Source organism: Pteropus medius, unplaced genomic scaffold, assembly GCF_902729225.1.
Source record: "Pteropus medius unplaced genomic scaffold, Ma_sr-lr_union100, whole genome shotgun sequence".
NCBI lineage: Eukaryota > Metazoa > Chordata > Mammalia > Chiroptera > Pteropodidae > Pteropus > Pteropus medius.
The window spans coordinates 3874327-3901196 of record NW_024350923.1 but is presented as its reverse complement, the minus strand read 5'-3'; the positions used below and the strand labels follow the sequence as shown (position 1 = coordinate 3901196).

Below are 26870 nucleotides of genomic sequence, written 5' to 3'. Positions count from 1 at the left end.
AAAGAATTTTTATCCACTTACGGCACCAGAGCAAAGCTCAGCAGGCCAGATGCTTCGGTGCTCTGCCAAGGCCAGGAGAGACCCCGCACAGCTGCTCAGGGCCCCGCACGGCTGGCCGAGACCCACTGCAGCCGGTCAGGGGCTCGTCAGAAATGGAGGATCTCAGAACCTGCCCCATAGCTTGAGTCAGAACCTGCATTTTAACCAGATTCCTCAAGTGACTCTAGGAACAACTATTGTCAAGGAGGATTTTTATAGAAAATAGGACTTTTTTCCTGCTGCAGAAGGCAATAACAAGCAACCCTTCATCACATATCAGATATGTGATTTGAACAGTCAAAGCTTGAGAGATTCTGAATACACAGATTTCCTTCCTAAACCACTAAAAATTTTTTTATAATCTTGATGAAATGCTTCCTAAAATGGTTTATATGCTTCCATATTTCAGTATACAAGGCATAACGAACATATTCTCTTTCTTGATGATTCCAAGTCATAATTATGGGCCTTTGTGGTAATGTCCTGAATACCATTAGACTGTTATGTGAATCAGTGATTCACGTTTCTGAATTCAGCAAGAAAAAAAGGCTACAGGGTGACTTAAATACCATCATGATCCTCCAGAGAGTGAACACTGGTCTCTTATGTTCACTGGGAAAAAAAAAAGAAATGGACTTAATGTAAACTAGGTTTCAGTTGGACGTGAGGGCATCTGATCTTGCTGATTTTTCAGGGGACAGCCATCCATCTGCCTATTTAGAAAATTTAGAGTACTTGCTCCTGTGAAGGCAGGAAACTATTTAAGTAATTCTCTAACTTGTCACTTCATTTTAGTAAGTAAAGATACATGACAGGAAATTACATGAAAATACCAAAGGCACAATTTTACCAAAATTACTTCTTTCTGGATGGAGAATGTAACTGATAAATGAATCATACACTATCTTGTTTTAATTCTAGCAAGAGACAGAACTGAAGGGGGGCAAAATGGACACAAGATTTTCCTCTCATCACCTTTACTCATCAATTCCTATCTTTCCTCGACTTATTGGTGACTTCCTCCTGGCGATCAAGTCCTTCTAGGGCATTCGCTGACACTGGAGCTACAAAACACCAGTGCTGGCGTGACAGGAGTGAGAGGACAGTGGCCCAGGACTTGCTCTACACTCTAAAACCCCGGGCACTTCCATCAGACTTGAAAACCCTTTGCCTTCAGAGCTAAGAGATGAAGAAGAGCTGCAGAGCTCTGGCGGTGTTTGGTGGCGGTCAGTTACGAAATCACCTAAGAGCCTTTTTTGGGAGAGAGATGATGTTTAAGGGAATTAGAATAAAGAAATGTAAAGGATGACAGATTCCAAGAGTGATGTAATATTTTACATAGATGTCATCTGATAATAAAGCCCCTACGCATCTATTTTCTTATCTGCATATTGAATAGAAGCACGTGTCTTTAAAAATATTTACTCTTACTTAGCTGAATGCTTAGCTCAATCTCAAAGATTAAACTTGACGGCAAAATTCCCTGTGTACAGTGGCAATTATTTAAAAGAAGTAAAGCCTGCAATAAAATCATGAAAAAAAACTAATGTAACCTAATTTAAGTAGGAAAAAAGCTTTTTTAAAATCATACTCATTTTCAAAGTTTTAGAGAATGTATGATTTTTTTTCCAGCTAATTACCATCAACATTTAAAACAATATAAAGATGCTCCTCCAGCTTTGTATTTTAATCGAAATATTCTGAGATAAAATAAGAACACAGAATTAACACTGATGAGATCCTTAGAAGCTTTTGTTGCTTTCCTTGGCTCACACAGAGAAAATCCTTCTGTAGCAAAGAACTTTCCTTTAATGTCATTTTATATTTTGACTAAAAGTAAAATTAGCCATCTAGCTTCTTAAATTCAACATCATCTGTTTCATTCAGGAGAAAGACTTATAATTACCTAGTATTCATTTTGTGTGTTTGAAAACCTAAATAGGGATCAAGAACCAAACTGGTTGCTAGGTCATCATTTTCACAGAGCTCCTTGGCAGACATTCCAGAAGATGGTACATATCGACTCTGTCCTTCAAATCCTGAATTACCATTACCTGTGAAAAGAGAAAGAAAAGTAACTGAAATTGAAATCTACTAAATCTACCATAGCTTTGTTGCCCATTCAAGCTAGTAATCAAAAACTGAAATGACTTATTTCAATCAGTTTTAGTAATTAACTTAAACTAACCCGATTATTGAGAGTATTTTGGTTAGCAGATATCAGGTTTCCTAAGAACAGTCTCTGGACAGCGGTGAGACTCTGGCTCAGACGCCTTACTCACTCCTCCAAGAAAGAGCTGAGAAATGGGGTGGGTGGGGATGTTTATCAAGCACAAAGGGCCACCACAAACAGGGCTGGGGTGAGGAGGAGCGTTAGGAACACAAGACGCTTCTGCAGTCAGTGCCAGGCGTCCCCAGGTGTCACTCCAGCTTCCTGCTTGTGGCAGATGACCATCATCCCCGCTTTGCCAGCAACAGGCCCAGAGGTTACGAAACTTGCCTATGATTACAGAACTAGGACGTGAAAGTGGGAAAAGGAGGAGAGAGGATGACCGGCCTATTTCTCTAACTGACCCGTCTGAAACAAACTTTGAATGAATGGATAAAAATGGGAAAGGTGACTGAAATATATGTGCGACCGAAGTAATTGGGTTTAACTGTGGAAGAAAAGCAATGTAAAGAGAGGAAAGGAAAGTCATATTTGCATGTATGAAGTTTCGTCAGTGCTGATTTGAATTTGATGCGCGTGTCACTGACGGTCTTCTCGTGGAGTTGGCAAAGACACCAGCTGTATAATCAAGCCTCTCAAAATTAAGACATGAAGAATGAGAGACCCTGAGAGGTGTAACCTTCTTCTCATCCACTCTTTCAAGAAAATAATAATAATAATAATAATAATAATAATAATAAAAAACACATATATAAGTCCCTGCCTAAAGTATATGTTTTGCAATCAAATTACTGGCATGTCAGTATGTGAAAAGCTATCGAATCTTGTATTTTCTGTAACAGCTTTATTGAAGTATAATTCACATGCCATACAATTCATCCATTTCAAGTATAGAATTCAATAGTTTTTATTTAAATATATTCGCAGAATTGTGTAACCATCACCACAATCAATTTTGGAGCATTCCATCATTCCCAAAAGAGACCCCACACCCATTAGCAGTCACTGTCCATTTCTTCCTCCCACCCAGCCCCTGGCAGCCACTATTAATCCACTTTGTCTCTATGGATGTGCCTAGTTTGAAAATTTCATAAAAATGGAATCGCACAACATGTGCTCTTTTGTGACTGGCTTCTTTCAGTTACCATGTTTTCAAGGCTCATCCATGATGTATCAAGCATCGGTACTTTATTCCTTATTATGGCCAAAGAGTAACCCATTGTATGCATAGACCACATTTTGTTTATTCATTCATCAGTCCATCAGATGGACTGGGTTTCTTTGGCTATTATCAATAACGTTTGTATGAACATTCATGTGAAAGTTTCTGCGTATACATGTTTTCAATTCTCTTAGGTACATAACTAGGAATGGAGTTGCTAGGCATACGGTAACTATGATTAACCTTTTGAGGAACTGCCAGACTTTCCAAAGTGGCTGCAGCATTTTACGTTCCCAACAGCAGCGTATGAGGGTTCTAAATTCTCCACATCATCCATCATCAACACGTGTTACTACCTGTCCTTTTGATTCTAGATATCCTAGTGGTTGTGAATTGGTATATTATGGTTTTGATTTGCATTTCCCTGATGACTAATGATTTGAGCATCTTCTCGTGTACTTGCCATTTGTCTACCTTTGGAGAAACGTCTCTATTCAGACCCCTTGCCTCTTTTTAAACTGGAGTTTGTCTTTTAGTGTTGACTTGTAAGAAGAGTTCTTTATATATTGTGGATACTAGTTATCAGATATATGATTTGAACATATTTTCTCCTCTTCTGTGAGTTGTCTTTTCACATTCTTGATGGTATCCTTAAAGCATAAAACTTGGCAACTCTGATGAATTTCAATTTTTCTTTTTTCTTTTGTTCCTTGTGCTTGTAGTGCCATATTAAGAAACCACTGCCTAATCCAAAGTCATGGATATTTATGCCTGTTTTCTTCTAGGGGTTTAATAGTTCTAGCTTTTAATTTAGGTCTTTGATCCATTTTGAGTCAATTTTTCACATAGTGTGAGGTCGGGTCCAACTTCACTCTTTTGCACATGGATGTCCAGCTTCCCCAGATGAAAAGACTAGTCTTTCCCCACTTAATTTGCTTGGTACTCTTGTTAAAAACGAATTAACTGCAAACATTAGGGTTTATTTTATTTTTGTATTCTCTTGTTCTAGTCCATGGATATGTCTACCTATATGCCAGGATAACATTGTCTTGGATACTGCAACTTCGTAGTAAGTTCTGAAACACAGAAGAGCAAGTCCTCCAACTTAGTTATTTTTCCAAGATTGTTTCAGTTATTCTGGGTCCCTTAAATTTCCATAAGAATTTGAGGATCAGTTTGTCAATTTCCGCAAAGAAGCCAGTTGAGATTCTAAGGGAAATGAATTTAATCCGTAGATCATTTGGGGGGTGTTGCATCTTAACAACACTGTCTTTTAATCAATGAACATGTGATATCTTTCTCTTTATTTAGGTATTCTTTAATTTCTTTCAACAATGTTTGTAGTTTTAAAGTATTACTTATTCCTTTTTTTGGTCACTGTAAAATTGTTAATTTCATTTTAAAATTGTCCATTGCAAGTATATAGAAATACAATTGATTTTTGTATACTCATCTCCAATACTGCAACCTTGCTCAATTTGTTATTTCTAACCAGTTTTTAGTGGATTCCTTAGGATTTTCTAGATACACAATCATGTCTGCAAACAGAGATTGTTTTATCTCTTCCTTTACCATTTGCATGCCTTTTAGTTCATTTCCTTGCCTAACTGCTTTGGTTAGACCCTCTATAGTACAATGCTAAATGTAAGTGATGAGAACAGATTTTGCGTCTTGTTCCTGATCTTTGGGGAAAACCATTTAGTATTTACTATTAAATATGACAGTTGCTCTGGGTTTTGCATAGATGTCCTTTATTAGGGTGAAGAATTCCCTTCTATTCCTAGTTAGCTAAATGTTTTTTCCTGAAAGGGTATTGGATTTTCTCAAATGCTTTTTCTGCTATCTATTGAGATGACTGGTTTTTGTCCTTCATCCTTTGGTATGGTATATTACATTATGTGATTTTCAGATGTTAAACCAACCTTGCATTCCTGGAATAAACCCCACTGGTCATACAGCAGAGTTCTTTTCATCGGTTCCTGGATTTGGTCTGCTAGCACTTTGCTGAGGACTCGGCATTCATCTTCATTAGAGGTAGTGATCTCGAGTTCCCTTGTGACGTCTTTGGATTTGATAGCAGAATAATACTGGCCTCGTCAAATGAATCAGGAAGCACTCCCTCCCTTCCTTCTATTTTTTGGAACAGTCTGGGAAGAACTGCTATTAATTCTTCTTTAAGAACCTGCCAGCATTCACCAATGAAGCCATCTAGGCCTGAGATTTTCTTGTACGCAGTGCGTTTTTTTTTTCTTCCTTTTTTTCCCTAGCCACTGATTCAATCTTTTTACTAGCGATAGGTTTATTCTGATTTTGTATTTCTTCTTGATTCAGTTTTGGTAGTTTATTACTTTCTAAGAATTTGTTCATTTAATCTAAGTTATCTAATCTGTTAGTATACAGTTGTTTATAATACTGTTACAATCTTTTTATTTCTGTAAGGCGGCAGTAACGTCTCCTCATTCATTCTTGATTCTTGAGTCTCTTTACTGGTCGGCCTTGCTTAAAGGTTTGTCCATTTTGTTGATCTTTTCAAAAACAAACTCAGAGCTTTACTGATTTTCTCTACTTTCTATTCTCTATTTTGTTAATTTCATTCCATTATTTCCTTCCTTCTGCACACTCTTCTTGTTCTAGTGTTTTAAGGTTAAAAAGGTTATTGATTGAAATCTTTCTTCTTTTGTTAATATAAGTGTTCAGAGCTACAAATTTCCTGCCAGGGATTGCTTTAGCTGCATCCTGTAAGTTTTGGTATGTTGTATCCTCATTTTCAATCATATAAAAGTGTTCTTCTCATTTCCCTTTCGATTCTTCAACCCACTGGTTATTCAGGACAGTGTTGTTTAATTTCCACATCTTTATTTCCCAAATTTCTGTAATTCATTTCTAATTTTACAACACTGTCATCAGAGAACATTTAGTGTATGATTTCAATCCTTCACAATTTACTGAGGCTTGCTGTATGGCCTAGCCCACGGTCAGTCTATCCTAAAAATGTTCTATGTGCACTTGAAAAGAATGTACATTCTGCTGATGTTGAGTGGACTGTTCTGCAGACATCTGTTCGTCAGAGTCGGTTCAGAGAATTCCTTCCTTGTTGGTCTCGTACCTAGCTGTTCTAACCATTGCTGAAAGTAGGGTACTGAAATCTCCAAACTGCTGCTGAATTCTCTATTTCTCCCTTTGGTTCTGTCGGTTTTTGCGTCATGTGTTCTGTGTCTCGGATGCTGGCTGCGGTCCCTGCAGAGGATCTACGATGGAGCACTGGTGTCTCTCTTCTTCACTGGCTCTTTTTGCACCATTCTTGCCCGACAACATTCAGTGTGATGCTGTCCATCTTCACGCTCTCTGGGTTTTTCCAACCTAGCCTCTAAATCTGTCTACACTTAGCAAAGTGCAGCCCATATAATGGTCATTTTCTAGATTCTTATGTATCTTCAACAGTTAAAACTAATTAAGACCATTTTGCACTACGATGCACCAACGGCAGCCAGTAGCAATTTGTTTTTTTTTTAAAGAGATGCCTAACTTACTTAACAAAGCCAATATCACTGCTGTAGTCACTACACTTCCCAATCCTTTCAGGTTCCCACCACATGCTAAGGGGTGAGGTGTCCGTGCAGAGGAGAATCCATACGGTCTTGGACTCTCCCTCTACTCCTGTCCCAAGCAGGGACTTCTGCCTGTTTCTTTATAGGAACAGTGACCCGATCTGATATAGAAAGTTTAAAGGCAGCCTGGGCCCGGTGAATAGCACAAATCCCTAAAAGGTAAGAAGGAAATGAATCAGAACTGGGGCAAACTATGTGAAACTGCAGCAAGCCCCGGGCTAACCCAATCTGCTGGGAGTAGGCCGATTCCAACACAAACTAAGGTTACTGGGCAGTGGCTAAATTAACCTTAGGAACAGCAATAAATAGAAAAAGCCGCCCTCCCTAACACGGCCATACGCTTTTGGACAATCTTCAGATAGCTGCCTACTTAGGTTTATATTGATCCAGGACATATTACTACTCATAAAAGAACTATGCAACATGTATCGACTCTACAATTTCTTAGAACTCTCAACAAAGTAAAAAGTCACTTATTATCAACAGTGCTTCACTGTCAGGATCAAGGACTGTTCGCCCTGTGTAAGAAGAAGAAATGGTGACAATGTGTGAACCTGCCCTAAACTCCACTTATGTAAATTAGTACATGTGCTGCCGAAGCAAGCACACTCTTTACGTAGCGCTGACTTTATTAATTACATCGCTCTATACATTTTTAAAGAAATACATACTTAATACTTACATTGAATATAAAAGGTACAGTTTGAACTTTTAAGAAAATCAGTAGCAGTACTTTAATATTTCTTATACAACAGATCAACCATTTAGGTATAAATTCTACAAAATATATTTAAAATTATGGATATAAAAGCATGATTAAAGTTATTATATTAAGCATTAAACTTAAGTTGTACTCAATGTTTGATGAGAATAAAAACTGATATAACTTTGAAAGAGTAAAAAAACTATATCATTAACCATGAGAACATAAAAATTGTTTGGAAAACAAGAGAGAACAGAATATGCATTACACACTGGAAAGAACTACTGCCCCACATGACAATCAAAAGAGCGACAGTTGAAGTGTGTACATACATCTGCTTGACCGCCTCTCGACTGCGTTTTTGCCAGCCTTCACGGTGTCCTTTCCCGTGTGCTGTAACTTTGATTGATTCTGCTGATGTTCATTAGACAACTTGCCTCCATTCCTCCTGCCATTCACCACCATGTTCTTGGATTCTCCCAACCACTTCATACCCACAGACAGCCTGACCCAGGTGCATTTAGTCACTCTCTTCAAATAGCTTAGAGAATAATTTCAATGTTCTCTCCTAACAGAAACAAAATATGAAAAACAAAACAAAACGGGAAGGTAAATACATAAAAGACCATGCTACACAGACCCTTGAGAAAGACAGACTATTACAAGTAATTTAGTAATTCCTGTTTCCATCTTTTAAGGACTATCTTGGCGCCCACGCCATCCCTGTCACGCTGAGGGGTCTGTGGTGGCCCCAGGTTCTGAGGAGGGACTCAGTCTGTCTTGCTCACTGCTCACACTTTGAAGAGCCACTGGTAAACAGGAAGTGCTCGAGGAATACTTATCTTTCGGTTACCAATAAGAATGATCTTTGCTCCTTATTATGCTGATATCTACTTATAGCTCAATCATCTGCTCAAATTACACAACCTGGCAACATTCTATTAACTCTGTGGGTAAACTACAAGGAAGTTATCTCTTGCCTACAACAGCTTTGTCAAATCTTTTTGCTGTTAGCTGAAAGTCGACATTTAAGGTATTTAAGAGTATCTTATCAAATATCAAAGCACTGCCCGCCCATCATAAAATGTCTACCTTAGCGGTCCTTTATAATGGCAACGAAAATTGAGAGATTATATTTGCTAATACAGAGGTATCTCTCACTATCCGATTTTAATTAGCTGAATTTGGGAACTGAACGATTTGGATAGTGAGGGATGCTTGTAATGTATAAGGACTTTTAGGAGTAAGAATATAATAGGTTATATTTGCTGGCAATGGACTAAGAGGAGGGATGTCCATGACATGACCTCATTGTGGAATTATGTTTTCAGTATACGTTAGACTAAAAAGGCTCTAGGATAAGAAAGTGCAAAAACATAGACCCTTAGAGCTAAAGGAACTTTAAGATCCCAGTACAAGTCCTTCAGTTTGCAGATGGGAATGAGGCCAGAGACTGAGGGGACGCGCCCAGCGGCACGCGATCGGCCTGCAGCAAAATCAGGAGGCGAACCCGGCGCTGGTGCCCAAGGTGCTCTCGCTGCACCAAAGGTCGAGTTCCCTCACTTTTTAAAAACACACAAAGTACAAAGAATAAATTACTATAAAATACCCCTAGAAATATATAACTGGACAGACCTTTAATAATAACCAACATGAACACAAAACATTAATTTTTACTTGACTTCAGGTTTCTTTCGTGTCATAGAAATTTTGTGTGACTTCACAGTGGGGTAAAATGAATGTGTGACATGCTTAGGTAAAAAGAAATACTGATCCACATTAAATATTCTTTTACGATTGTTCTCCAACATGTGTTTTTCTCCTGGGTCCTTCGTGATTTCAATTCAATTAGTATTCAACTTCTACTGCGCCTACCTTTTGATTCTTCTCATAGGCTTCACTAAACCCAGAAAAACACTGCTGCTTAAATAATAGAAAAAGGGTGAGTAAAACTATCAATACATCAGTTATAAGCTAAAGATTTTTCAGTTATTAGATTTTCTCAAATTAAATATAAGACCTCCTAGTGATGATCTAATATCTTATATTTGCCCTTAGAAGAAAAGTCACCAAACTCAAGAACAGTGTACTGCTGAAGCGTAAAGAAATAGAAAGACTGGGAAAAAGGCAATGTCCATGACACTGACTTTCTCCTCCACCTGGAATGTAGTAACTAGCGTCCTTTTTGCCTGGCTAATCTCTTCATGTTCCAGGAAGTCTTCCTCGACCCACTGCCAAATCCAGGTAGACACCCCTCCTACAAAACCTGGGTGCAAGCCCCTATGGCACTGTCTAGTAATGGTCTGTCTGCCTCCTTAATGGACTGAGAGTTTCTGAGGTCAAGAATTTTTCCTTTCTCACCCCAGTATCCAGCACCACACAAAGTAGGTAAGAGGCACTCAACTGATGCAAGAATAAATAGATGACGCTGTGGTCTTAACCACCTAATAGAACCTGTATTTCTGTATTTTCTTAAACTGTACATTAAAGTTATAACCTGACCTCTGCGAACTCTCCTCTTTCCCGAGACGCCTGTGCTGCGAAAGGCAGCGCAGGAAGCTCCCGCACAGGCAGGCATGGCGGAAGCACGGCCACCGCCAGTTCGACCCGCCCCCACCTGAATTACTCTTTCTGGTTCGCCCCCTAGGTTTGCACCTCCAGAGAGGAAGAACGAGGAGGAGAAGGTAAAGCTTCTGGTCTCGTAGCAAATCTGTCTCAAGGATGCTCACATGGAATGCCCGACGACGGATGACGACTGCAGAATGTTTTCAGGACCCTTAGGCATCCCGACCTTCCTCACTGAGAAGACGTGCAACAGACCACCAGGAGGGGAGGGGAGCACGGTGGCTTTGGGGAGAACTGAGAGAAAAGAACTAGATCATCACGCCACAGAGAATCCTCAAGTCCCAGCCCAGATTCCCACACAGAGATAAGAAGCAGACACCTGAAACGAGGCCCAGAGATCTGTTTTATAAACCTTCCAGGTGACTCTGCTGCCAACTCCAGTGTGAGAACTACCCTTAACTTATTCACTCGGTCATCTGTTAGGGCAAAGAACAGATGCCAAACTTTTAAGAAAAATTATGGAATAAAACATTTTTAATTTGAGGAAATTACATGTATCAACCTAATTTTTCCCCGAGAATTAGGAGACGTTCACCAATAAATCACTTCTAGCGGCACACTTCAGCCCAGTTCATGGAACACAGACTGAGACCCACTCTAACTTGTACATAATTTCTATTAAATCTGTTAATGATCCAAACTGGAGCAAATTCATAACCTCGGGTCTCATTTATATTGCAGTCAACTGATACTACTTTGTCTGAACTTGTGGTACCCTGGAGTAGGAGGCATTCTCTGTCACAGCACGTCGCTGACTGTCACCAGCACGGCTGTAGAGCGCGTGTCCGGATATATTCTGGCGGAGGCTCTGATACTCTCCCCTAGTCCAGGTAACAGCTCACTAAGGCAAAAGACCGTAGGCTCACAAATGAGTATTTTGTGAAAGTAGTTCTAGTCAAGCTATCAGAAATTCTGGGGCCATTTTTTCACTCAAAATGAATAGATACAATAAACGCTAATAACTATCAGGCCATTGTTGCTCTGCCCCACGAGTGCGAAGTCTGCTCCTGAGGCACTGATCTTCCTTGTGAGACCACGAACAGGAGGGGCACTTACCTGTTACAGGTGGAGGTGGAATTTCAAAAGCTCACACAGTCCCCAGTGACAGACTGCGGGGAACAGGGCGAAGGCACCGGGCGGCTGGCAAAGTCTCAAGGCTTCACAGCTCCCACAGAGGTGCTCCCCGTGAAGCAAGGGTGCAGTCCCTCTGCCTGGAACCCCGCTGGCTCACACGGAAATGCCACCACGGTCTTGGCTCGGTTGACAGTACGGAGCTAACAGGCCACTGACTATATTTAGAACTAAAAATTACCTCAAATTTTCCCCAAAATTGTCAGAAAAAAAATTTCAAGAAAAGAGTACTAGCCACTCCTTAAATGGCATAACAGCTGCCAATCTTTCTCTGTTCTGATTTCCCCGACATACAAATATCAGGAAAACGATTAGACGTCTACTATATTCCAGACACCGTTCTAGGCACTAAGGACACAGGAAAGAACCAAACGAGGTTTCCGCCCTCATTTGAGCTCATACTCTAATGAAGAAAGCTCTGCGGAATAACAAACTCACAAATAAATGCCAGCAACCTTGGAGCAAGTAAAGCAGTTTCTAAGTGGCAGAGGGGCCTGATGGGGGACAGCCAGGCAGCACCGGGGTGGGGGTGGGGCTGCACGAGGCAAAGGGGCAGACAGAGCTGAAGGGGAAAAGCAGTTGACGAAGCTGACCACAAGCACCGAGCCAGCGTGGCTGGGGCAGAGAGGGGCAGGAGGTCGGTCAAAAGCTGCTGGAAGAACACGTAACACAGGGCCTCAATGCCACCGCAGAGACTTGCGCCCTGACCGTCGATGAGACGGAAAGCAGAGGAGTGACATGATTCATGCTACAGTCCTAAAGGACCGTGTTGGCTGCCTGCCTGTGAACTCGCGACGAGCACTTTTCAAAAAAGCAGCTATTAGTAATTTGGGGGACAAGAGAGAAAGCACCAGTTAAGGGACTGCAATAAAACCAGAGCAGAGACGCTGGCGGCGGCAGTGGTGAGAAGTGGCTGCTTTCAGGAACTTTTCTGAAGGTTTTGCTGATAGACAGGACTTGCTAACAGAGTGTGTGAAAGAAAGAGGACTCAAATGTGCTTCCAAGTGGAAGAATGGGATTCGCGCTTGTGGAGGCGACAAAGATTACGGGAAGACCAGGTTTGGGCAGGGGTCGGGATGCAGGCACTTGGTTTTGGTCATGTTTGAGATGCCCATCAGAGATCAAGCAGAGAAGCTGAGGGGCAGCTGGGCACAAGGACCTGGCGTGCAGGTCCAGGCTGGACAGATGAACTCGGGAGTCAGAGTACTAATGGTATTTCAAGCCATGGGACAAGATGAAGTCCCCTAAGGAGTCAGGCCAGAGAGAAGTCGAAGGGCGGAGGGAGCACCCTCACATTTACAGATCGAGATGAGGAAGGAGCAGCGAGGATGCTGAAAGGAGCAACCAGGAAGGAAGAGAAGCCAGAGCCAAGGAGGGACCAGCACTTCTGGAGGAGGTAACCAAGTTGGGCACAGGCTGTCAGGCTCAGAAGGCAAATTCCTCTTTTATGAGAGTTGAAACTCACAAACAGGATTGGCCACTCACGATCTTAGCACCTCTTTCAGAAAACAGAGAGCTTCTAATATGGACATAAAGTCTCAAAACACGGACTTCTAGGAAAAGTTAGATGGCAGAGGGAAATGTGAGGAATAACGAATAAAGAGTTCTAAGTTCTTTGTTTCAAGAGTAAAAGAGTCGAAATTTCACGTCTGGTATTCCCATATGAGAACAGATATATGTACATTAAGGTCAGGGTGGGAGATGATGGGAACAGGTTAATTTGAGAACAGCAGGCCTTGAGAGAGTTTATGAAGATCTTTTTATTAAAAAACGGTTTTTAAGCAAATAGCTTAGTTGATTCTCTGGATTGGACCGATGAAGATCTACGGCTGGTAACAGGGTGGGATTCCTGGGGTACTGGGCAGGGCTGTGCTCCCGTTTTCATGACTGTCCATGAAAATGACAAAACCAGTGTGACTCTGCTCCAGGATGGGCAGCACCATTCCCCCTCCCCTGGGAGGTCTGCCTGACACTGAAGTCAACAGGAAAGAGTCCCCTTACATGGTTTCACCGGACCAAAAGGTGAGGAACGCTAGTACCAAACATAAAGGAGCAGACAATTTATGATAATACAAAACAGACTGAAAAACTGCTAAAAGATTGCATTTAAAGAGGAAAGTACTTAAAGAATTATGTAGAGTTGTATTTAAAGAGAAAACTTCTAATTACATTACGATAATCAGATATCATAATATCAATACAATAAAAAGCACACACACACCACCACCAACCCCTGCTCCAAATCATCGAGAGAATGGCTATCTTTGAGGGAACGGGATTAACATTAAAATCTTTTTTCCCCTAAAATGTTTACAGTGACCCTATTTATAACTGGGAAATACAAAAACCTCAATACTTGAAAAAGTTTCAAAAGCCAGCACAGTCGTTTCATAGAAAATGTGCTGTGTGAGTGAAGTGCCTGTTGTGTCCCCCGCAGTGATGACCCTCGACAACGTCAACACCCTTCTACCCTCCCACTGTCCCTTGACGAACACACGCAGGAGTAGAAATAATAACTCTCAGGTCATTGTTGCTCTGCCCCACGAGCGTGAAGTCTGCTCGCTGTTCAGTGACTTCTGAGTTAACTGCTCATGCCCCATTTGAGAACAGTGGTTCAATCCTTTTTTACTTAAGACTTCTGGACAGCTTTTTATTGAATGCTCTAAACATAAACTAGAATTTTTTAAAAACCTGTCAGAAAAATGAAAACATTGATTCCGAATGACTACCAAGAATTTTAACAAAATTCCTGTGACATTACCAAGAACTCTCTAACCAGTTTACATGTTAAACTTGTCTGCAGATAGTTTATCTCAGAGAAATTATCCAGTGTCAAAGAAAAAATCCCCACGTGGTTGAAAAGGAAAAGGTAATACACATTTTTAAAAAACAGGTTCCAGTTTCCTAGAGGACTTTTGGAAACCTTTACTGAGAAAAAGCAGAGCAAACATTTTTCAAGTGATTCAGCTACAATTTACTAACAAAACAATGCAACAGACCAAATGGTTAACGGTATTATCCCTGGAGAATGAGGTTACTACAATTTTTACCTGTTACATGATATATTCTTCAAAGGGTTAACTTAAAAATGACCATGTATTACTTTTACAATAAAAAATTTAAATATATAAAAAGAAAAAAGACTTCACAAAATTCTTCTGCATCATTCACATGTATGTAAGTTAAAACCAATTTCTAAAATCTCGATATAGCAACTGAAAAAAGTCATACTTCTAGAGTGATGGGGAGTCTACCATGTTACTGAAATACTCCCATAAGTTTTTGACACCTTAACTTCTAGACTTTGTGATGCTCAAGTGTCACAATCCCAGACTCCCACAAGCTTTATATTTAACACAAGTATAAGGAAGACAAATACAAATAAAACTAAAAAATGAAAGAAAGCACTGTCCAAAGAGGAAAAACAAACGTACGCACACCAAAGAACAAAAGAGCCCCACGATGGACTAGGAGTGAGACCACCCAGGCTACTATTGGTTCCAACAATGTCCCACTAGTTAAGTGAAAAATCAATTTCACCTTCTAGGGCCCCACATGGCCAACCTATCTCACACATAAAAATTACATGCAACAGCAAAAATAAAAAGTATTTTGGAATTGTTAAGAACTAACATTAACAGAATTTGCCTTACCAATGCCTGCAAGGCCTTGTGAATCCAGCCCAGCTAACACTCCAGACACAGCCTAAGCTTATGCCCCTCTTGTGAGCTAGGTATCTTCCCAGAGCTGGCCCGTGCACTTGGGATGCTGCCAATCTGGGCACCAGTCCCCCCCACCTCAGTCCTCTATCCCCCTTATTATATGCACTAACATTTCTCCTTCATGGTGCTTATTACAAACTGCACTCGCTTCTTTACGTACTTACTTGACGATACTTGCCTTCCCCATTACAGTATAAACTAGCTAAGGGACACCTTCATATCGCTGGAACCTAGCACAAGACCCAACACACTACAGGTCCATTCATATCACAAACCTAACCGCTACATATAAGCCCAAGTGGTTATTAGTTCTTTCTCTCAAATCTAAAATTACAAAAGGACTCTACAATATATCAAAGAATTCCAAATTGGTCTTTATCAATGGCTATTTCAAATCCATCCGCAATCAATGTATATCCAAGTTTCCATGGAATCCTATAGTAATAACCTATAAGACCAGGCCAATGTAAGAAGCCTTGCATAACTATCAGAAGCCTTTGTGATCAATATCCCATCATAAAACTAGAATGCAGTTTGACAGCTCAGTTGCCAATTTGCTAGAAAACTACCATGAATTCATGAGCACACCTGTAAACTTAAAACTTGCTTCTATAAATACTGTTGTCAGAAATAAATTTCATTTGAGAATTTAGATGACTTCAGAGTTCAACTAGTGCTATGAAAGAAAAGCCTTGGGGATTTTTGCTTGTCTGAATTCTTTATTAGGCCTGTAAGACTGCAGGTGTCAAGCAAATTCAGCGCTGACTGGGTATCTAACACCAAACACCAGAGCAAAGAATAGGTCTTTATCCGTACTTGTAAAATAATTACTAATGACCTGTTATTATAAGTATCATCTCCACCTTCCTTTCCCAGCTTCTGAAGAGTCAAACTCATGCATTTTGCTTTAGCCAATCTAACAGCTTTCCCAAGCAGCTTAGTTGGTAAAGCCCCATGCAGACAAGAGAAAGAACCACTGGACTCCTTGCAGCCTACCGTCAATGCATAATAATGCTCCATCCACCCCCCTTTCAGGATAGCTAGAGACGGCGGCACTAACCATGCTACACTGGCTGCGCTCACTGTTCTAAGGGAGACTGTAGTCCGCTGCAAAACGATCCCCAAAGACCTCAGGTCCTATTCAGGAGCCTGTGAAAGTGAGTTTATGAGAAAAAGGGTCTTTGGCAATGGGACTGAATTCTGGATTTTGAGATGAGAGATCACCCGAGTGGGCCCCAAATGCCATCAAAAGTACCCTTATAAGAGAGGCTGAGGGAGTTTGGACACCATATACACTAGAGGAGAGGCAAAGTAAAGGAATGGGACAGTCACCAGAAGCTGCAAGAGGCAAGGCACAGATCCTCTCCTACGGCCTCTGAAGGGAGCCCTACCCACACTCTGATTATGGCCCAGTGAAACTGATGGTGAACTTCCGGCCTCCAGAACTGAGAGAAAATACATTTCTGTTGTTTTAAGTCACCAAGTTGGTGGTCATTTGTTACAGCAGCCACATGAAACTAATACAGAGACCGTGAAAAAGTAAACCAAAGTAAAAATGCTTTATAGATATGCATACGATTCCAAATTATTACAGGAAAAAAGATATTAAACACCTTTAAAAGATTGTTTTAAATACACTTTAAAAAAAAAGTAATTTCCTCTCTTCAACTGCAGGTATGAAATGCAGCTATCAAGGCGAGCTACATGGATTCTGAAGATAAAGCTGGTGTCGCAATCACACATGTAATTACTCATGCACTGTGCTTTAAGCCCAGTTAACCAAGACCTTCCTTAGAAGTACTGATTAAACGTTTTTATATTTAGATAAAGATTTATAGTAAAAATGAAAACTAAAGCTACTAGAATTTTTCATTTAGCAGAACATTTTAAACAGCAAAATAGCCACTACTGGTAAGTCTACGATCAGACACTTACACTTATTTATTTGGCCACTAACCTACAGCTGGACATGTAATAAACTCTTAACTGCCTCAATATAGAAAACACTGCTTCATAGTTCCTTATTTACTCACATCTGCTATGTATCACAACAAAGGATTTTATATAAGATTCCTGTCTCCAATGGTCTGAGTAGGTATTTCAGAATTAAAGGTTTTAGCTGATATAGTTATTGAGGGAAATTCCACAACCAACCAACAAACAAACAGACAAACAAACAAACCTGCTTACCCATCTCTCCGGATCTGACCCACCTACTTACCTAGTAGTGCCTATGAATGAAATCAAGGATGCTTCCTTTGTTACTGTTTTCTCTGAGACCCAAATAGCATTTTACTCTACTATAAACAGATGCCACCTAGTGTCAAAGGTCTGTAAGTACAGCCCACAATTTTCAGAAGCTCTGAGGTAAGCAGAACAAAGAATAATCAATTTTTACTGGGGGAAGACGAGGGTGAAGAAAAACTTACAAAAGGCAATTCTTGGGCTGGGTCTTAAGGGCCAAGACTGAGTCTGCCAGGTGGTGGAGTCAGCAGGAGGCAGCACGCGCCAGGTCAGGATGCAGCTCTGGACAGAGTCCAAGTGGCTGGGTCCCACCCTGGCTCCCATCATTACGCCCCAGCGGTGTGACCATGGACAAGTCATTTAACCTCGCTAATGCCTCATCAGTGAAATGCAAACAGGGCCCACCTCCGCGGTTTGGCACAAGGATAAAAGGAGGAGAAACTGCTAATAAAATAAAGGTCTCCAACTGTCTCCTCTTTTCAAGTAATTAAGGCAGAAACAAAGAAGGCTAGACATGTTGCTGCAACATTCACAAAATCTTAATCAAGGAGAAATTTCTCCTCTGCTCCTCATCCTACCATGACTCCCAAGGGGAAAAAACATCACATCACCTCATCCATTAAAAAAGGTACAAGTTTTCAAGAGAATATAAAAGAATTGGGTGCTAATTGATGATACAGACCTGATATTAATCCTGAAGAGAAGGAATGTGACTTCCGGCAACAATATAGATAACAATCACACCAAACTACAACTCGCACGTCAACAGGGGGAGTACAGATTTTGTTACACTGGAGTTTTGCTTCTTATGTATCTAGTAACTTTTCCCAAAAAAATCCATTTTTAAAAACAACTCCACTCATTTAGTGCTCCTATATTCATTTTATCATTTAATTCTCAGATCCTGTAAAGCAGGTACTTTTGTTGTTGTTACACAGATGAAAGGCTAGACAATGTGCTCACTTGTACTCTAGAAAGGATTCCACTGGTGGACAAACATGTGACTGGAGGCAGAAAGACTAGTTAGGAAATTAAATGCAACAGGAGCCATGAACAGGAAAAGAGCAAAGCTCTAGTGTTTCGACTATAAGCTTGGCAAGACTGGGTAACAAGTACGGTACAGGTGGTGAGGGACAGAAAGGGATTTGGAACGGGTCAGAAATGTCTAGTCAGGGCAAAAGTTTTAGTTGGAGCAACTGTAAGACTGTCATTAGCTGCACTGGGAGCTACAGAGGAACATGTCTGCAGGAAAGATGAGAAAGTCTGGATTTGTGAAATCTGAAGGGGAGACACTACCCGGGTCAAGCTGTCGTAGATGCAGAACTCAGGAGTGAAGGGTCTGTGAAGAGAGTAACATTAACAAGGACTTTACAGTTTACCAAGTATTCCAACATTATTTCAGCACAAAGAATCGCAGGATTTCAGAGCAAAAAGCCTTAAAAGTAAAAGAAACAGGTTTAGGGAGATAAATTACCTGCCCGAAGAAACTCACTTCTTCCGACAAGATAATGTGCTATCAATAAATGAAACCAAAAATAAAAAATAAAAAATTCCTGAGCTTTACCACAGGCAGTTAAATAAAAGGAAAAATGGGAAAGAAGAGAAAAAGAAATTAAATGAGCAAAAGAGACACAATGGAAGAAAGAGGTCTTGTAAAGCAGCATCCCTGCTTAGTGTTTGAGGATGTGTTCTGTTAGGCACCTAGCAGTGTCCGACACACAATTAAACAAATGACTGCTCAAGATGTGCGTGAAGGACCGGATTCCGTGCCCGCATCCCGCACTGCTGGACTGGCAGTCTTGGGATGACGGAGAAAAGCTCTCAGCACACGTTTCCTGGGCACTATTTCACACTATCGCTCTAACCATGATCCAAGATCCATGCTGCTAACTCTATGTGCATCATGTCATTTGCCCCCAACGCAGTCCTTTAACATATATAACAGATTAAATATATTCATTAACATATACTTAGTTATACAATAACATGAAGATATTGCTATTATCACCCGCATTTTACGAATGAGAGCAAGTCTTAGAAAATTAGAAAAAAATTAAGCCAAGGCTGGGATTGAGGGACTATATACTCTTGACACTATGTAAGAAAATATGATCCTGCTTCAAATTTTTAAACATATAGCAGGTCCCTGAATAAAACATTGTTTCGTTGTAACCCTGATGAGATGCGTTAGATTAACTCTTGTTTATATCAATTAGCCTATGATAAAATTAGTTTCATTATGACATTTCCCTTAAAGCTGCAGAACCTACGGCTGACGTTAAGTCAGGACCTACTGTCCTTTGCCTCATATTCGAAGAGTAAGATCCTAGAACAAAATGAGACATGGTTTCTGAGTTCATGGAGCTCGGAGTATAGTGTGGGAAGACAGACAGACAATCCAGTAGGCATGAAACTATAAATTCTGGTAAGAGCTATGAAGGAAACAAATAGGATGGTAGAATAATGTGGGAACAGACTTTAGACTAGATGATCAGGGAAGATAAATCGAAAGTATAAATATAGGAACAATCACTTTCTGGTCAGAACACTCCTGGCATCTATTTACATCCAACAGTTTCTGAGGCAACTGGCTTTGTCTGAATAGGTCTGCTTTGGGTTCTTTTTTAAGAAGGGAGAAGAGGGGCTCCACATGGCCTCTGTAGCCCGACTCCGCAGGCTCACTGGCTGAAGGATCAGGCCCCCCTTACTCTGCGGTCGGGAGCTTCACCTTCCTAAGTGTAGGTTGGTTTACTTGCTAAAAATATATATCCTCCCACATCACAAAACAAGCATTTCCTTGAAAATAAAAACACTCCTCAGAGATCATTAAACTGTATCAAATACTTCAATCTTGCATACAAATCAGACAGACAAAATGACTCATTCCGCAGATGCGGAATCCACTCAATCCAACATTTATCAAGAACCTACTGGGAGCCACGGGCACTGTTCATGGTGCTGGAATACCGGTCGCGTCTAGGGAACACTAGAGGGCGCACGAGAGCTTCAGCGTTCAGGACAACCAGGCAGGGCTAAGGTAATGGGGGCTTTGTAAAGCCAAAAGGAGCATGTGAAAACCGTGTACCTGAAGAACAGGACAGAAGGGTGCAGAGTATGAAGCAGAATGACCCTTCACTGAAGAGGTCTTTCTCCTAAGACCTGAGACTGCCGCCAGAAGCCTGCTGACCAGGTGTTCCTATGAAGACAGGCAACTAGAGCACAGCGTTTGGGTCAACCTAACACACAGGGCCCAGAGCTCGCCAGCGTGGCGGCCCTACGATGTAGGTGTGAGACAGGTGTTATCACTACACGTGAGATGCCTAAAGCTCAGAGAGGAAGTTGCTTTCCTGAAATCAAATTGCTACTAAGTGGTGTGGCTGGGTCAAAACTCCAGTCTGGAGTTTACTGCAATATTTGAGCCACACGTGCACTACCCATAAAGAGGCACAGGAAAATCTATGGGCAATGCTCCCCAGGTCCATTTACTTCAGTCTTGAATGCGCTGTTATTACAGAAAATAAGACACCTTGCAGAGGAGCGACTGACAAGTAGGAACAATAAAGACTTTAAGAATCGAGCTTTTGAGACCACTGATATACCCATCTCTCAATTCTAAAACCCAACTGATAGTAAGCTATACCATCGATTTTAATAACATTTCAATAAAGTGAGGAAAAACTACATGGAATATACAGATGTACTATGTAAACCAATTAAGTGTCAAATATGATTAAAATAGCTCTTAGAAAACAGGGTGACAATTCAGTGTAAAAGATAAACTATAATTTAGAATTGGATGTGTGGAGATTAATGTTTACTTATTTTATAAACCAGGAAACTGAGGCTTGGCCCTGACAATGTCTTATATAAATACTGACAAAACAAACTGGAACACAGGTACTGATTCTTACTCCAGTGGTCCTTTGTCTAGTCCCAGAATTATATGTATATATAGTTGTCATAATTATGTACAACCCCAGAAGACTGTGTGGTGTTTGAGTCTGTCTCACACAGACAGCAGCCAGCCCCAGTTCTGGCAGATGCAGGAGCCAGGGGCAGTCAGTGACCAAACTGGTCCCACAGTTCCAGGAATCCTTTAGCACGATGAAGGGAAAATTGTGAAGTAAAACTTAACTTAGAGCATCAGTGACTATGGAAATCAGTGACTTTTTTTTTCCTTTTGTGAGAATATTTTAGAGTTAACGCAAATAGTTCCTGGTTCCATTATCAACTGTATGAAGATAACACACCTACTCTATACCTACTATAACTTCCTGCCTCTGAGCAATATGGGGATCAAAAGGAAGTTTTTAGAAAGCTAACATTAAACTTTACTGTGGCTTTACGAAAATAAGGGGATGAGTCTTTCCTGTGCAGATGGATCCTCTCTATAGCATGCCTGTAAAACATGTAATGAATGTAAAATGAGAGACGCATGACTAAAATTGGGGAACACGGCTATTCGATATAACATGTTTGCAAGGGAAAAGTGCTTTCTTTACTTTGACTAGGACAAAGAGAAACTCCGATCACATTAAGAGATAAATACAGGGTTAGATATTGATCAGGCCTGACCTTCCCTCTCACTTCTAGGAAACACCCAATAATGAGGAATAAAAGGGATCACAATGAGAGCTAGAGAAAGAACAGATTTGTAGAAGTTTTCTTTTGAGGAGGGGTTTAAAGTTGGCAGAAAAACTTTAAAGAAAGTTGACAAACTTTCCTTCAAGCCTTTAGACAGAGCCCTAGGGTATTCCCTCACTCGCCAGGACCCCTCCTTGTCCAGCTCATCCAGTGGAACGCGGTCCTTGAAACTGCATGGCTTAATTCGCATCTCAAACTTAAAAGGTTCAAATAGAAAGTATATTTTTAAGATTTCAAAGTTGGCAGTCTAACCGAGAAATTACTTTTCAAATCACTGTGTTCTAATGCTTAAAACTCCCTAGTGCTTGCAATTTAAAGTGCTTTGGCTAGTTTTATCTTGTAATAATTTGATTTTGTGCTTCTTGTAACAATTAAAACCATTTCCTACACCAAAACATGTCAGTAAAATAAGTCCCCACCTCCCCCCAAACAAAAAGTAACTAAAAATTAGGCTGAGAAGCGAAGTTATGCTTTATGCACAAAATTTCTATTGCATACAACTGTATCTGAGATGCAACTACCCTGCTCTACTCCCTCCCCGTATTTACTTAGTTTATCTCTATGGCCAACAGTGTCACCGTGGGACACAGACACATGGTCCTCGTCTTTAATACTGTGTGGAAGACTCGATAATTAAGAGAGTTCTAGGGCTAACAGAGTCCTACAACTTGCCCATGAAGAAGGATTTTGTGAGTGGAGAGAAAGTAAAGCTCATACATGGTAAGCAGGAATATGAAATAACGGAATGTGTGTGATTTATCTGAAAGGATTTGCTCTCATAAGCCAGGGGCAGGGCATTCCTGCGGACAGGGAGCTCGTCACACGCCGCACATACACGAAAAAGATTTCTGCAACACAACTGTCCTATAACAAACTGACACTCATGTGAAGAAAAATCAGGCTCAATGCCAGATTCATGTGACCCAAGACGAAATTCACACACCAACATCCCACACCCACAAAACGCTGTGCTCAAAGACACACAAACCACCTGCTACCACTTCCTTCACATGCGCATTCTGGTGTACTCCCCAAACCACCTCCACTCCCCCCATATTGCCCACTGGTATTGGTTCAATTATGGAGAGTTCAAAGCAATTAGTTCAGTGTATTCGAGAAGACAGATGAAAATGTAGGCCAGACAGCACCTGGAAATAACTTTGAAAGAGAGTTCGAGTTCAAAGTTTATGGGTTAAAAACAGCCCTGTTCTACTCTCTTCTTGAAGCATAGATATCCATGATATTCATTTCCCTCTCAAACTAAGTTGTTTTGCTAATGACAACGTTTTTGATAACATTAGAATGGACATATTCTGAAAAACTAAATATAAACTATTAAACTTGATAATTTGGAGATTAATACATTTAACGCTATCATCGAGTGTCTACTGAACACCTTCTCTGTACCTGCCCCTGGGTACAGGAGATAAGTAACTCAAGCACAGAAGCAAGCTGAGAGGATGGGCAGGCAAAAAACCAAACACCACACAACACAATGTAACAACTGCTCTGGGAACACAGAGGGGGTGTGCCTTCCCAGAGTGGGCCAGTCCGGCCGGGTGTGTGAAAGGCTTCGGCATCTTCCCCGGCCTTTCTGAAGGCTGTGCGGGGAGAGAGTGTAGGATGCCAGGCAGATGTGACCAAAAGCCACCAGGCCTGGGAAACCAGTGAGGCCAGAGCTCAGAAAAGGGCAAGCAGAATGCACAGCGTTTAGAGATTAAGAACTGGGAAATGAGCTTGAGCTCCCAAACATGCTGGGATTAAAAGCGTTCATGGACTTTGGTCTTGGAATATAGATAGAGTCCCAACAGTGACAGGACCACACCTATAGTTCAAGTTGCTAAACGCTCGACCACAAAGTAAACTTGTATCTGTAGTAACTCTTTAAGGATGCTTTTTAATAGCATGTACAATCTTCTGTGGTTATTTCAGGCAAAAATGATTTCCCCTCCCTTTTCAAAGCATTTACGCTTTTACTATTAATCATCAGAAGTTATAGGCGTGTTCTCAATATTAAAGACTAAAGAAACAAAGTTTCAGCTGGCAACTGCTTCCTCTGATGATCTTACACGACTGTCTTCAGACCTACGAGGCCAGGTTTCAACTATACTTTATATCCAGATAGTCTGTCTAAAAATGCCCTGACGAAAATCATAATCACAACCAACCAGTTCCTCTGCCCACTACTACAGACCTTTTTCCCCCAGGGTGAATTTCATTCGGCGAGGTCTTAAAAATTAACTTTAAACAATACATTTTCACCCCCTCGGTATTCCCAAAGTTCCCCCACTCAACGGACGGGAAGTAAGAGTTTCAGAACGGGGTCAAGTGAACCCGAATACAGAGACCGAGCCAATCTCTCCGGGTCCAAAGTGCTTCTATACCATTCCAACAAGTTGGGTCGAGTTGTCATCTTGAAAACACGCTTCTCCCCCTGTCAGCGGTGGGAGTGACGCTGACACCCATCGTCTTGGGCTATGTGGAGGGACAAGCACTCTGAAGGACCCCCCGCGTCTCCTCGGGACCCGAGGCGCCGGCAGCCCGAGGAAGAGCAGGCCGAGGCGCGGAGCGGCCAGGCGGGCGAGCCCCGGCCAGAAGCCGGAGCCGCGACCGCTGTCACCCGGGGGCCGGGCCCCGGAGCAGAGCTGAGCTGAGCTGAAGCTCGAGCCCAAACAAAAACAACCCAAAGTCGAGCGCGGCAGAGGGAGCAGATTGGGCGAGACCGTTCACGGCTGCCCATTGGAGAAGAGGGAAAACAGAGTCCCCCAATCGCGAGCGGCGGGGCTGCTCCCCTCGTGCGGCCGCGGACCGGCCTGGCGCTGCCCGGCGGCCGCTACCGCTCCCTTCCGGCGGCGGCGCCCACTGCAGGCCCCGCGCCCCGGCCGCCGCGCCCCTCCCCCGGCCGCCGCCCGCCCCCGCCAGCGGCCCGGGCCCCGGCCCCCGGCCCCGAGCAGGCCGGGGGCCCCCGCGCCGCGACCCGCCCCCAGCCAGCCGCCGCCGCCGCCGCCGCCGCCGCCCGCGCCGGCACCCAACCCCAGCTCACCGCCGGGCGCTGCCCGCTCCTCCTCAGGCCGCGTCAAGGCCCCTCGCCCGGCCGCCGCGCTGAGGGGCCCGCGCTGCCCGACACTTCCCCGTCCCCCCCAAAAAATTAATCACCAAAAATAATTCCAGAGAAAAATGGAGAGTAAAATCCAAGATGGCGGCAGGGCCGCAGCACCGCCCGCTCCATCCGCTGTCAGGAAATGAGTCCCAGCCGCGGCCGGAGCCCCCCGCCCCCACCGCGCCGCGCCCCCGCGCCCCCCACGCCCCGCGGCTCACCTCGCCTCTCGCGCGCCCGCGGGGTCCCAGAGGCAGCTGCCGGCCTCGGGGCTCGCGTCCTGGGTCCTGGCGCCACGCTGCCGCCTCCGGTGCCCGGGCGCCCTCACCTCATAGCCCCGGAGCCTCGCCGCCCTCGCCGCAGTCGCGTCGTCGCCCCCGGTGAGCCGCCCGGACGCCGCCCGGGAACGGTGGAAGGACACGAAAAGGAGTGCCCTCGGCCGGGCGGAGGGACACCACACCGGCTTGCGCCGTCCGGGCCGCTTCTGTTGCTTTTACGGGACTCTGCAGGGGGGAGGCGGAGAAACCCGAGAAAGAAATGAGTCCGCCGCCGGGTGCTCCCGTGGCGGAAGAACAAAAAGAGCGAATTTCGAGAGGCCGAGCCGTTGCCGAGCGTCTTTCGCGGCGGAGGGATCCACGCTGAGCGGTCGGCAGGGATCCCTCCGCCCCTTGCTGCCCTTTAAATCGCGGCTGGAGGCGGCGTCGCCGTGCGCCCCTTGGGCGCCACCCCGGTCCGCAGATACACCGATTGCCCTGCTCCTGCGGGGCCTGCGCGCTCGCCAACCCTCCCACCCGCGACCTTCCCCTCAGCTGCACCCACCGCGGACAGCTCCCGACCTAGGACCCGGGGCAGCCCTGGGGGATGGCAGGCTCCTCGCCCGCTGCGCCTCCCGGTTGTGCCGAGGGGAGGTGGCCCCACGGAGTCGAGCTTCTTTGTTGTGGAAATGAGTGTCGTCGGAGGTGTATACACCCTTAAAGACCATGTGGGCAGCCTGAGCATTCCGCCACGTAGCGTGGGAGGGAGGAGGGACTGAGCGTGCATTAATCGGGCCACTGGCTTCCTAGTGTCAACTGCCCATTTCTTGAGCGCCTACTGTGTGCCGGGCTTTCCGTGATACGGTGGTATCGCCACCTCCCTAGTTGGGCAGTGCCAGCACCAAAGATGCAGTCCTCTCCAGGCGCCTAGGCAGGTCGGGAGGAGGCTCAGTGGCTGACACGCGGCAGGTTTTGGGAAGCGGGGATCGTGCGAAGCCCGGCCCTGGGGACCCCGCAGTCTCCTAACGACGACCACAAAATAACGAGGGTAACATGTACACAGCCTTTGCTGGATACCAGGTACCGATCTCAGACTTTGGTGTCCCATCTCCTTTACTCCTCACGACAACCCCCAGGGGGTGAGGACCGTTGTGGTTTCCAGTTTACACGTAGGGAAACTGAGGCACGGAGGTTAGGTTAGCTCTAAGATAGCCAGTCAGAGCTTGAGCCAGAGCCCCTATCCAGTGCTCTAGTGAAAAACGCTGACATCAAGGAGAAGTCGAGGTGGCCACAGGCTGGCAGATGCTCGGAAGGTGTCCCCAGGGAAGCAGAGACCTAAAGGGAATTGGCGTATGTTAAGGAAAGGGGTGCAAAGGCGCTGGTGGGGGGAAGAGGCTCCATCTTCCAGAACTGCCCAGCGTGGCTCCTGCAGAGAGGAGGCGGGCAGGGCAGGCAGGTAGGCAGATTTCAG

General features: G+C 43.3%; 1 protein-coding gene across 7 annotated transcripts in view; it reads right to left on the bottom strand.

The window, feature by feature from the left end:
- The window catches only part of KMT5B (lysine methyltransferase 5B), a 49180-nt gene extending 23407 nt beyond the window's left edge, over nt 1–25773 (bottom strand). The window contains exons 1-3 of one of the 7 annotated variants that reach the window (XM_039840639.1): nt 25367–25765; nt 8015–8250; nt 1946–2093 (exon numbers count right to left, since the gene is read on the bottom strand). In XM_039840639.1, coding sequence (XP_039696573.1) covers nt 1946–2093; nt 8015–8174 — 308 coding nt within the window. In that variant the 5' untranslated portion in view covers nt 8175–8250; nt 25367–25765. Of the gene's footprint in view, nt 1–1945; nt 2094–8014; nt 8251–25091; nt 25262–25366 lie in introns of those variants that run through there. The other 6 variants (XM_039840641.1, XM_039840646.1, XM_039840640.1 and 3 more) reach the window with 6 other exon arrangements.
- Between the last annotated feature and the right edge of the window lie 1097 nt (nt 25774–26870).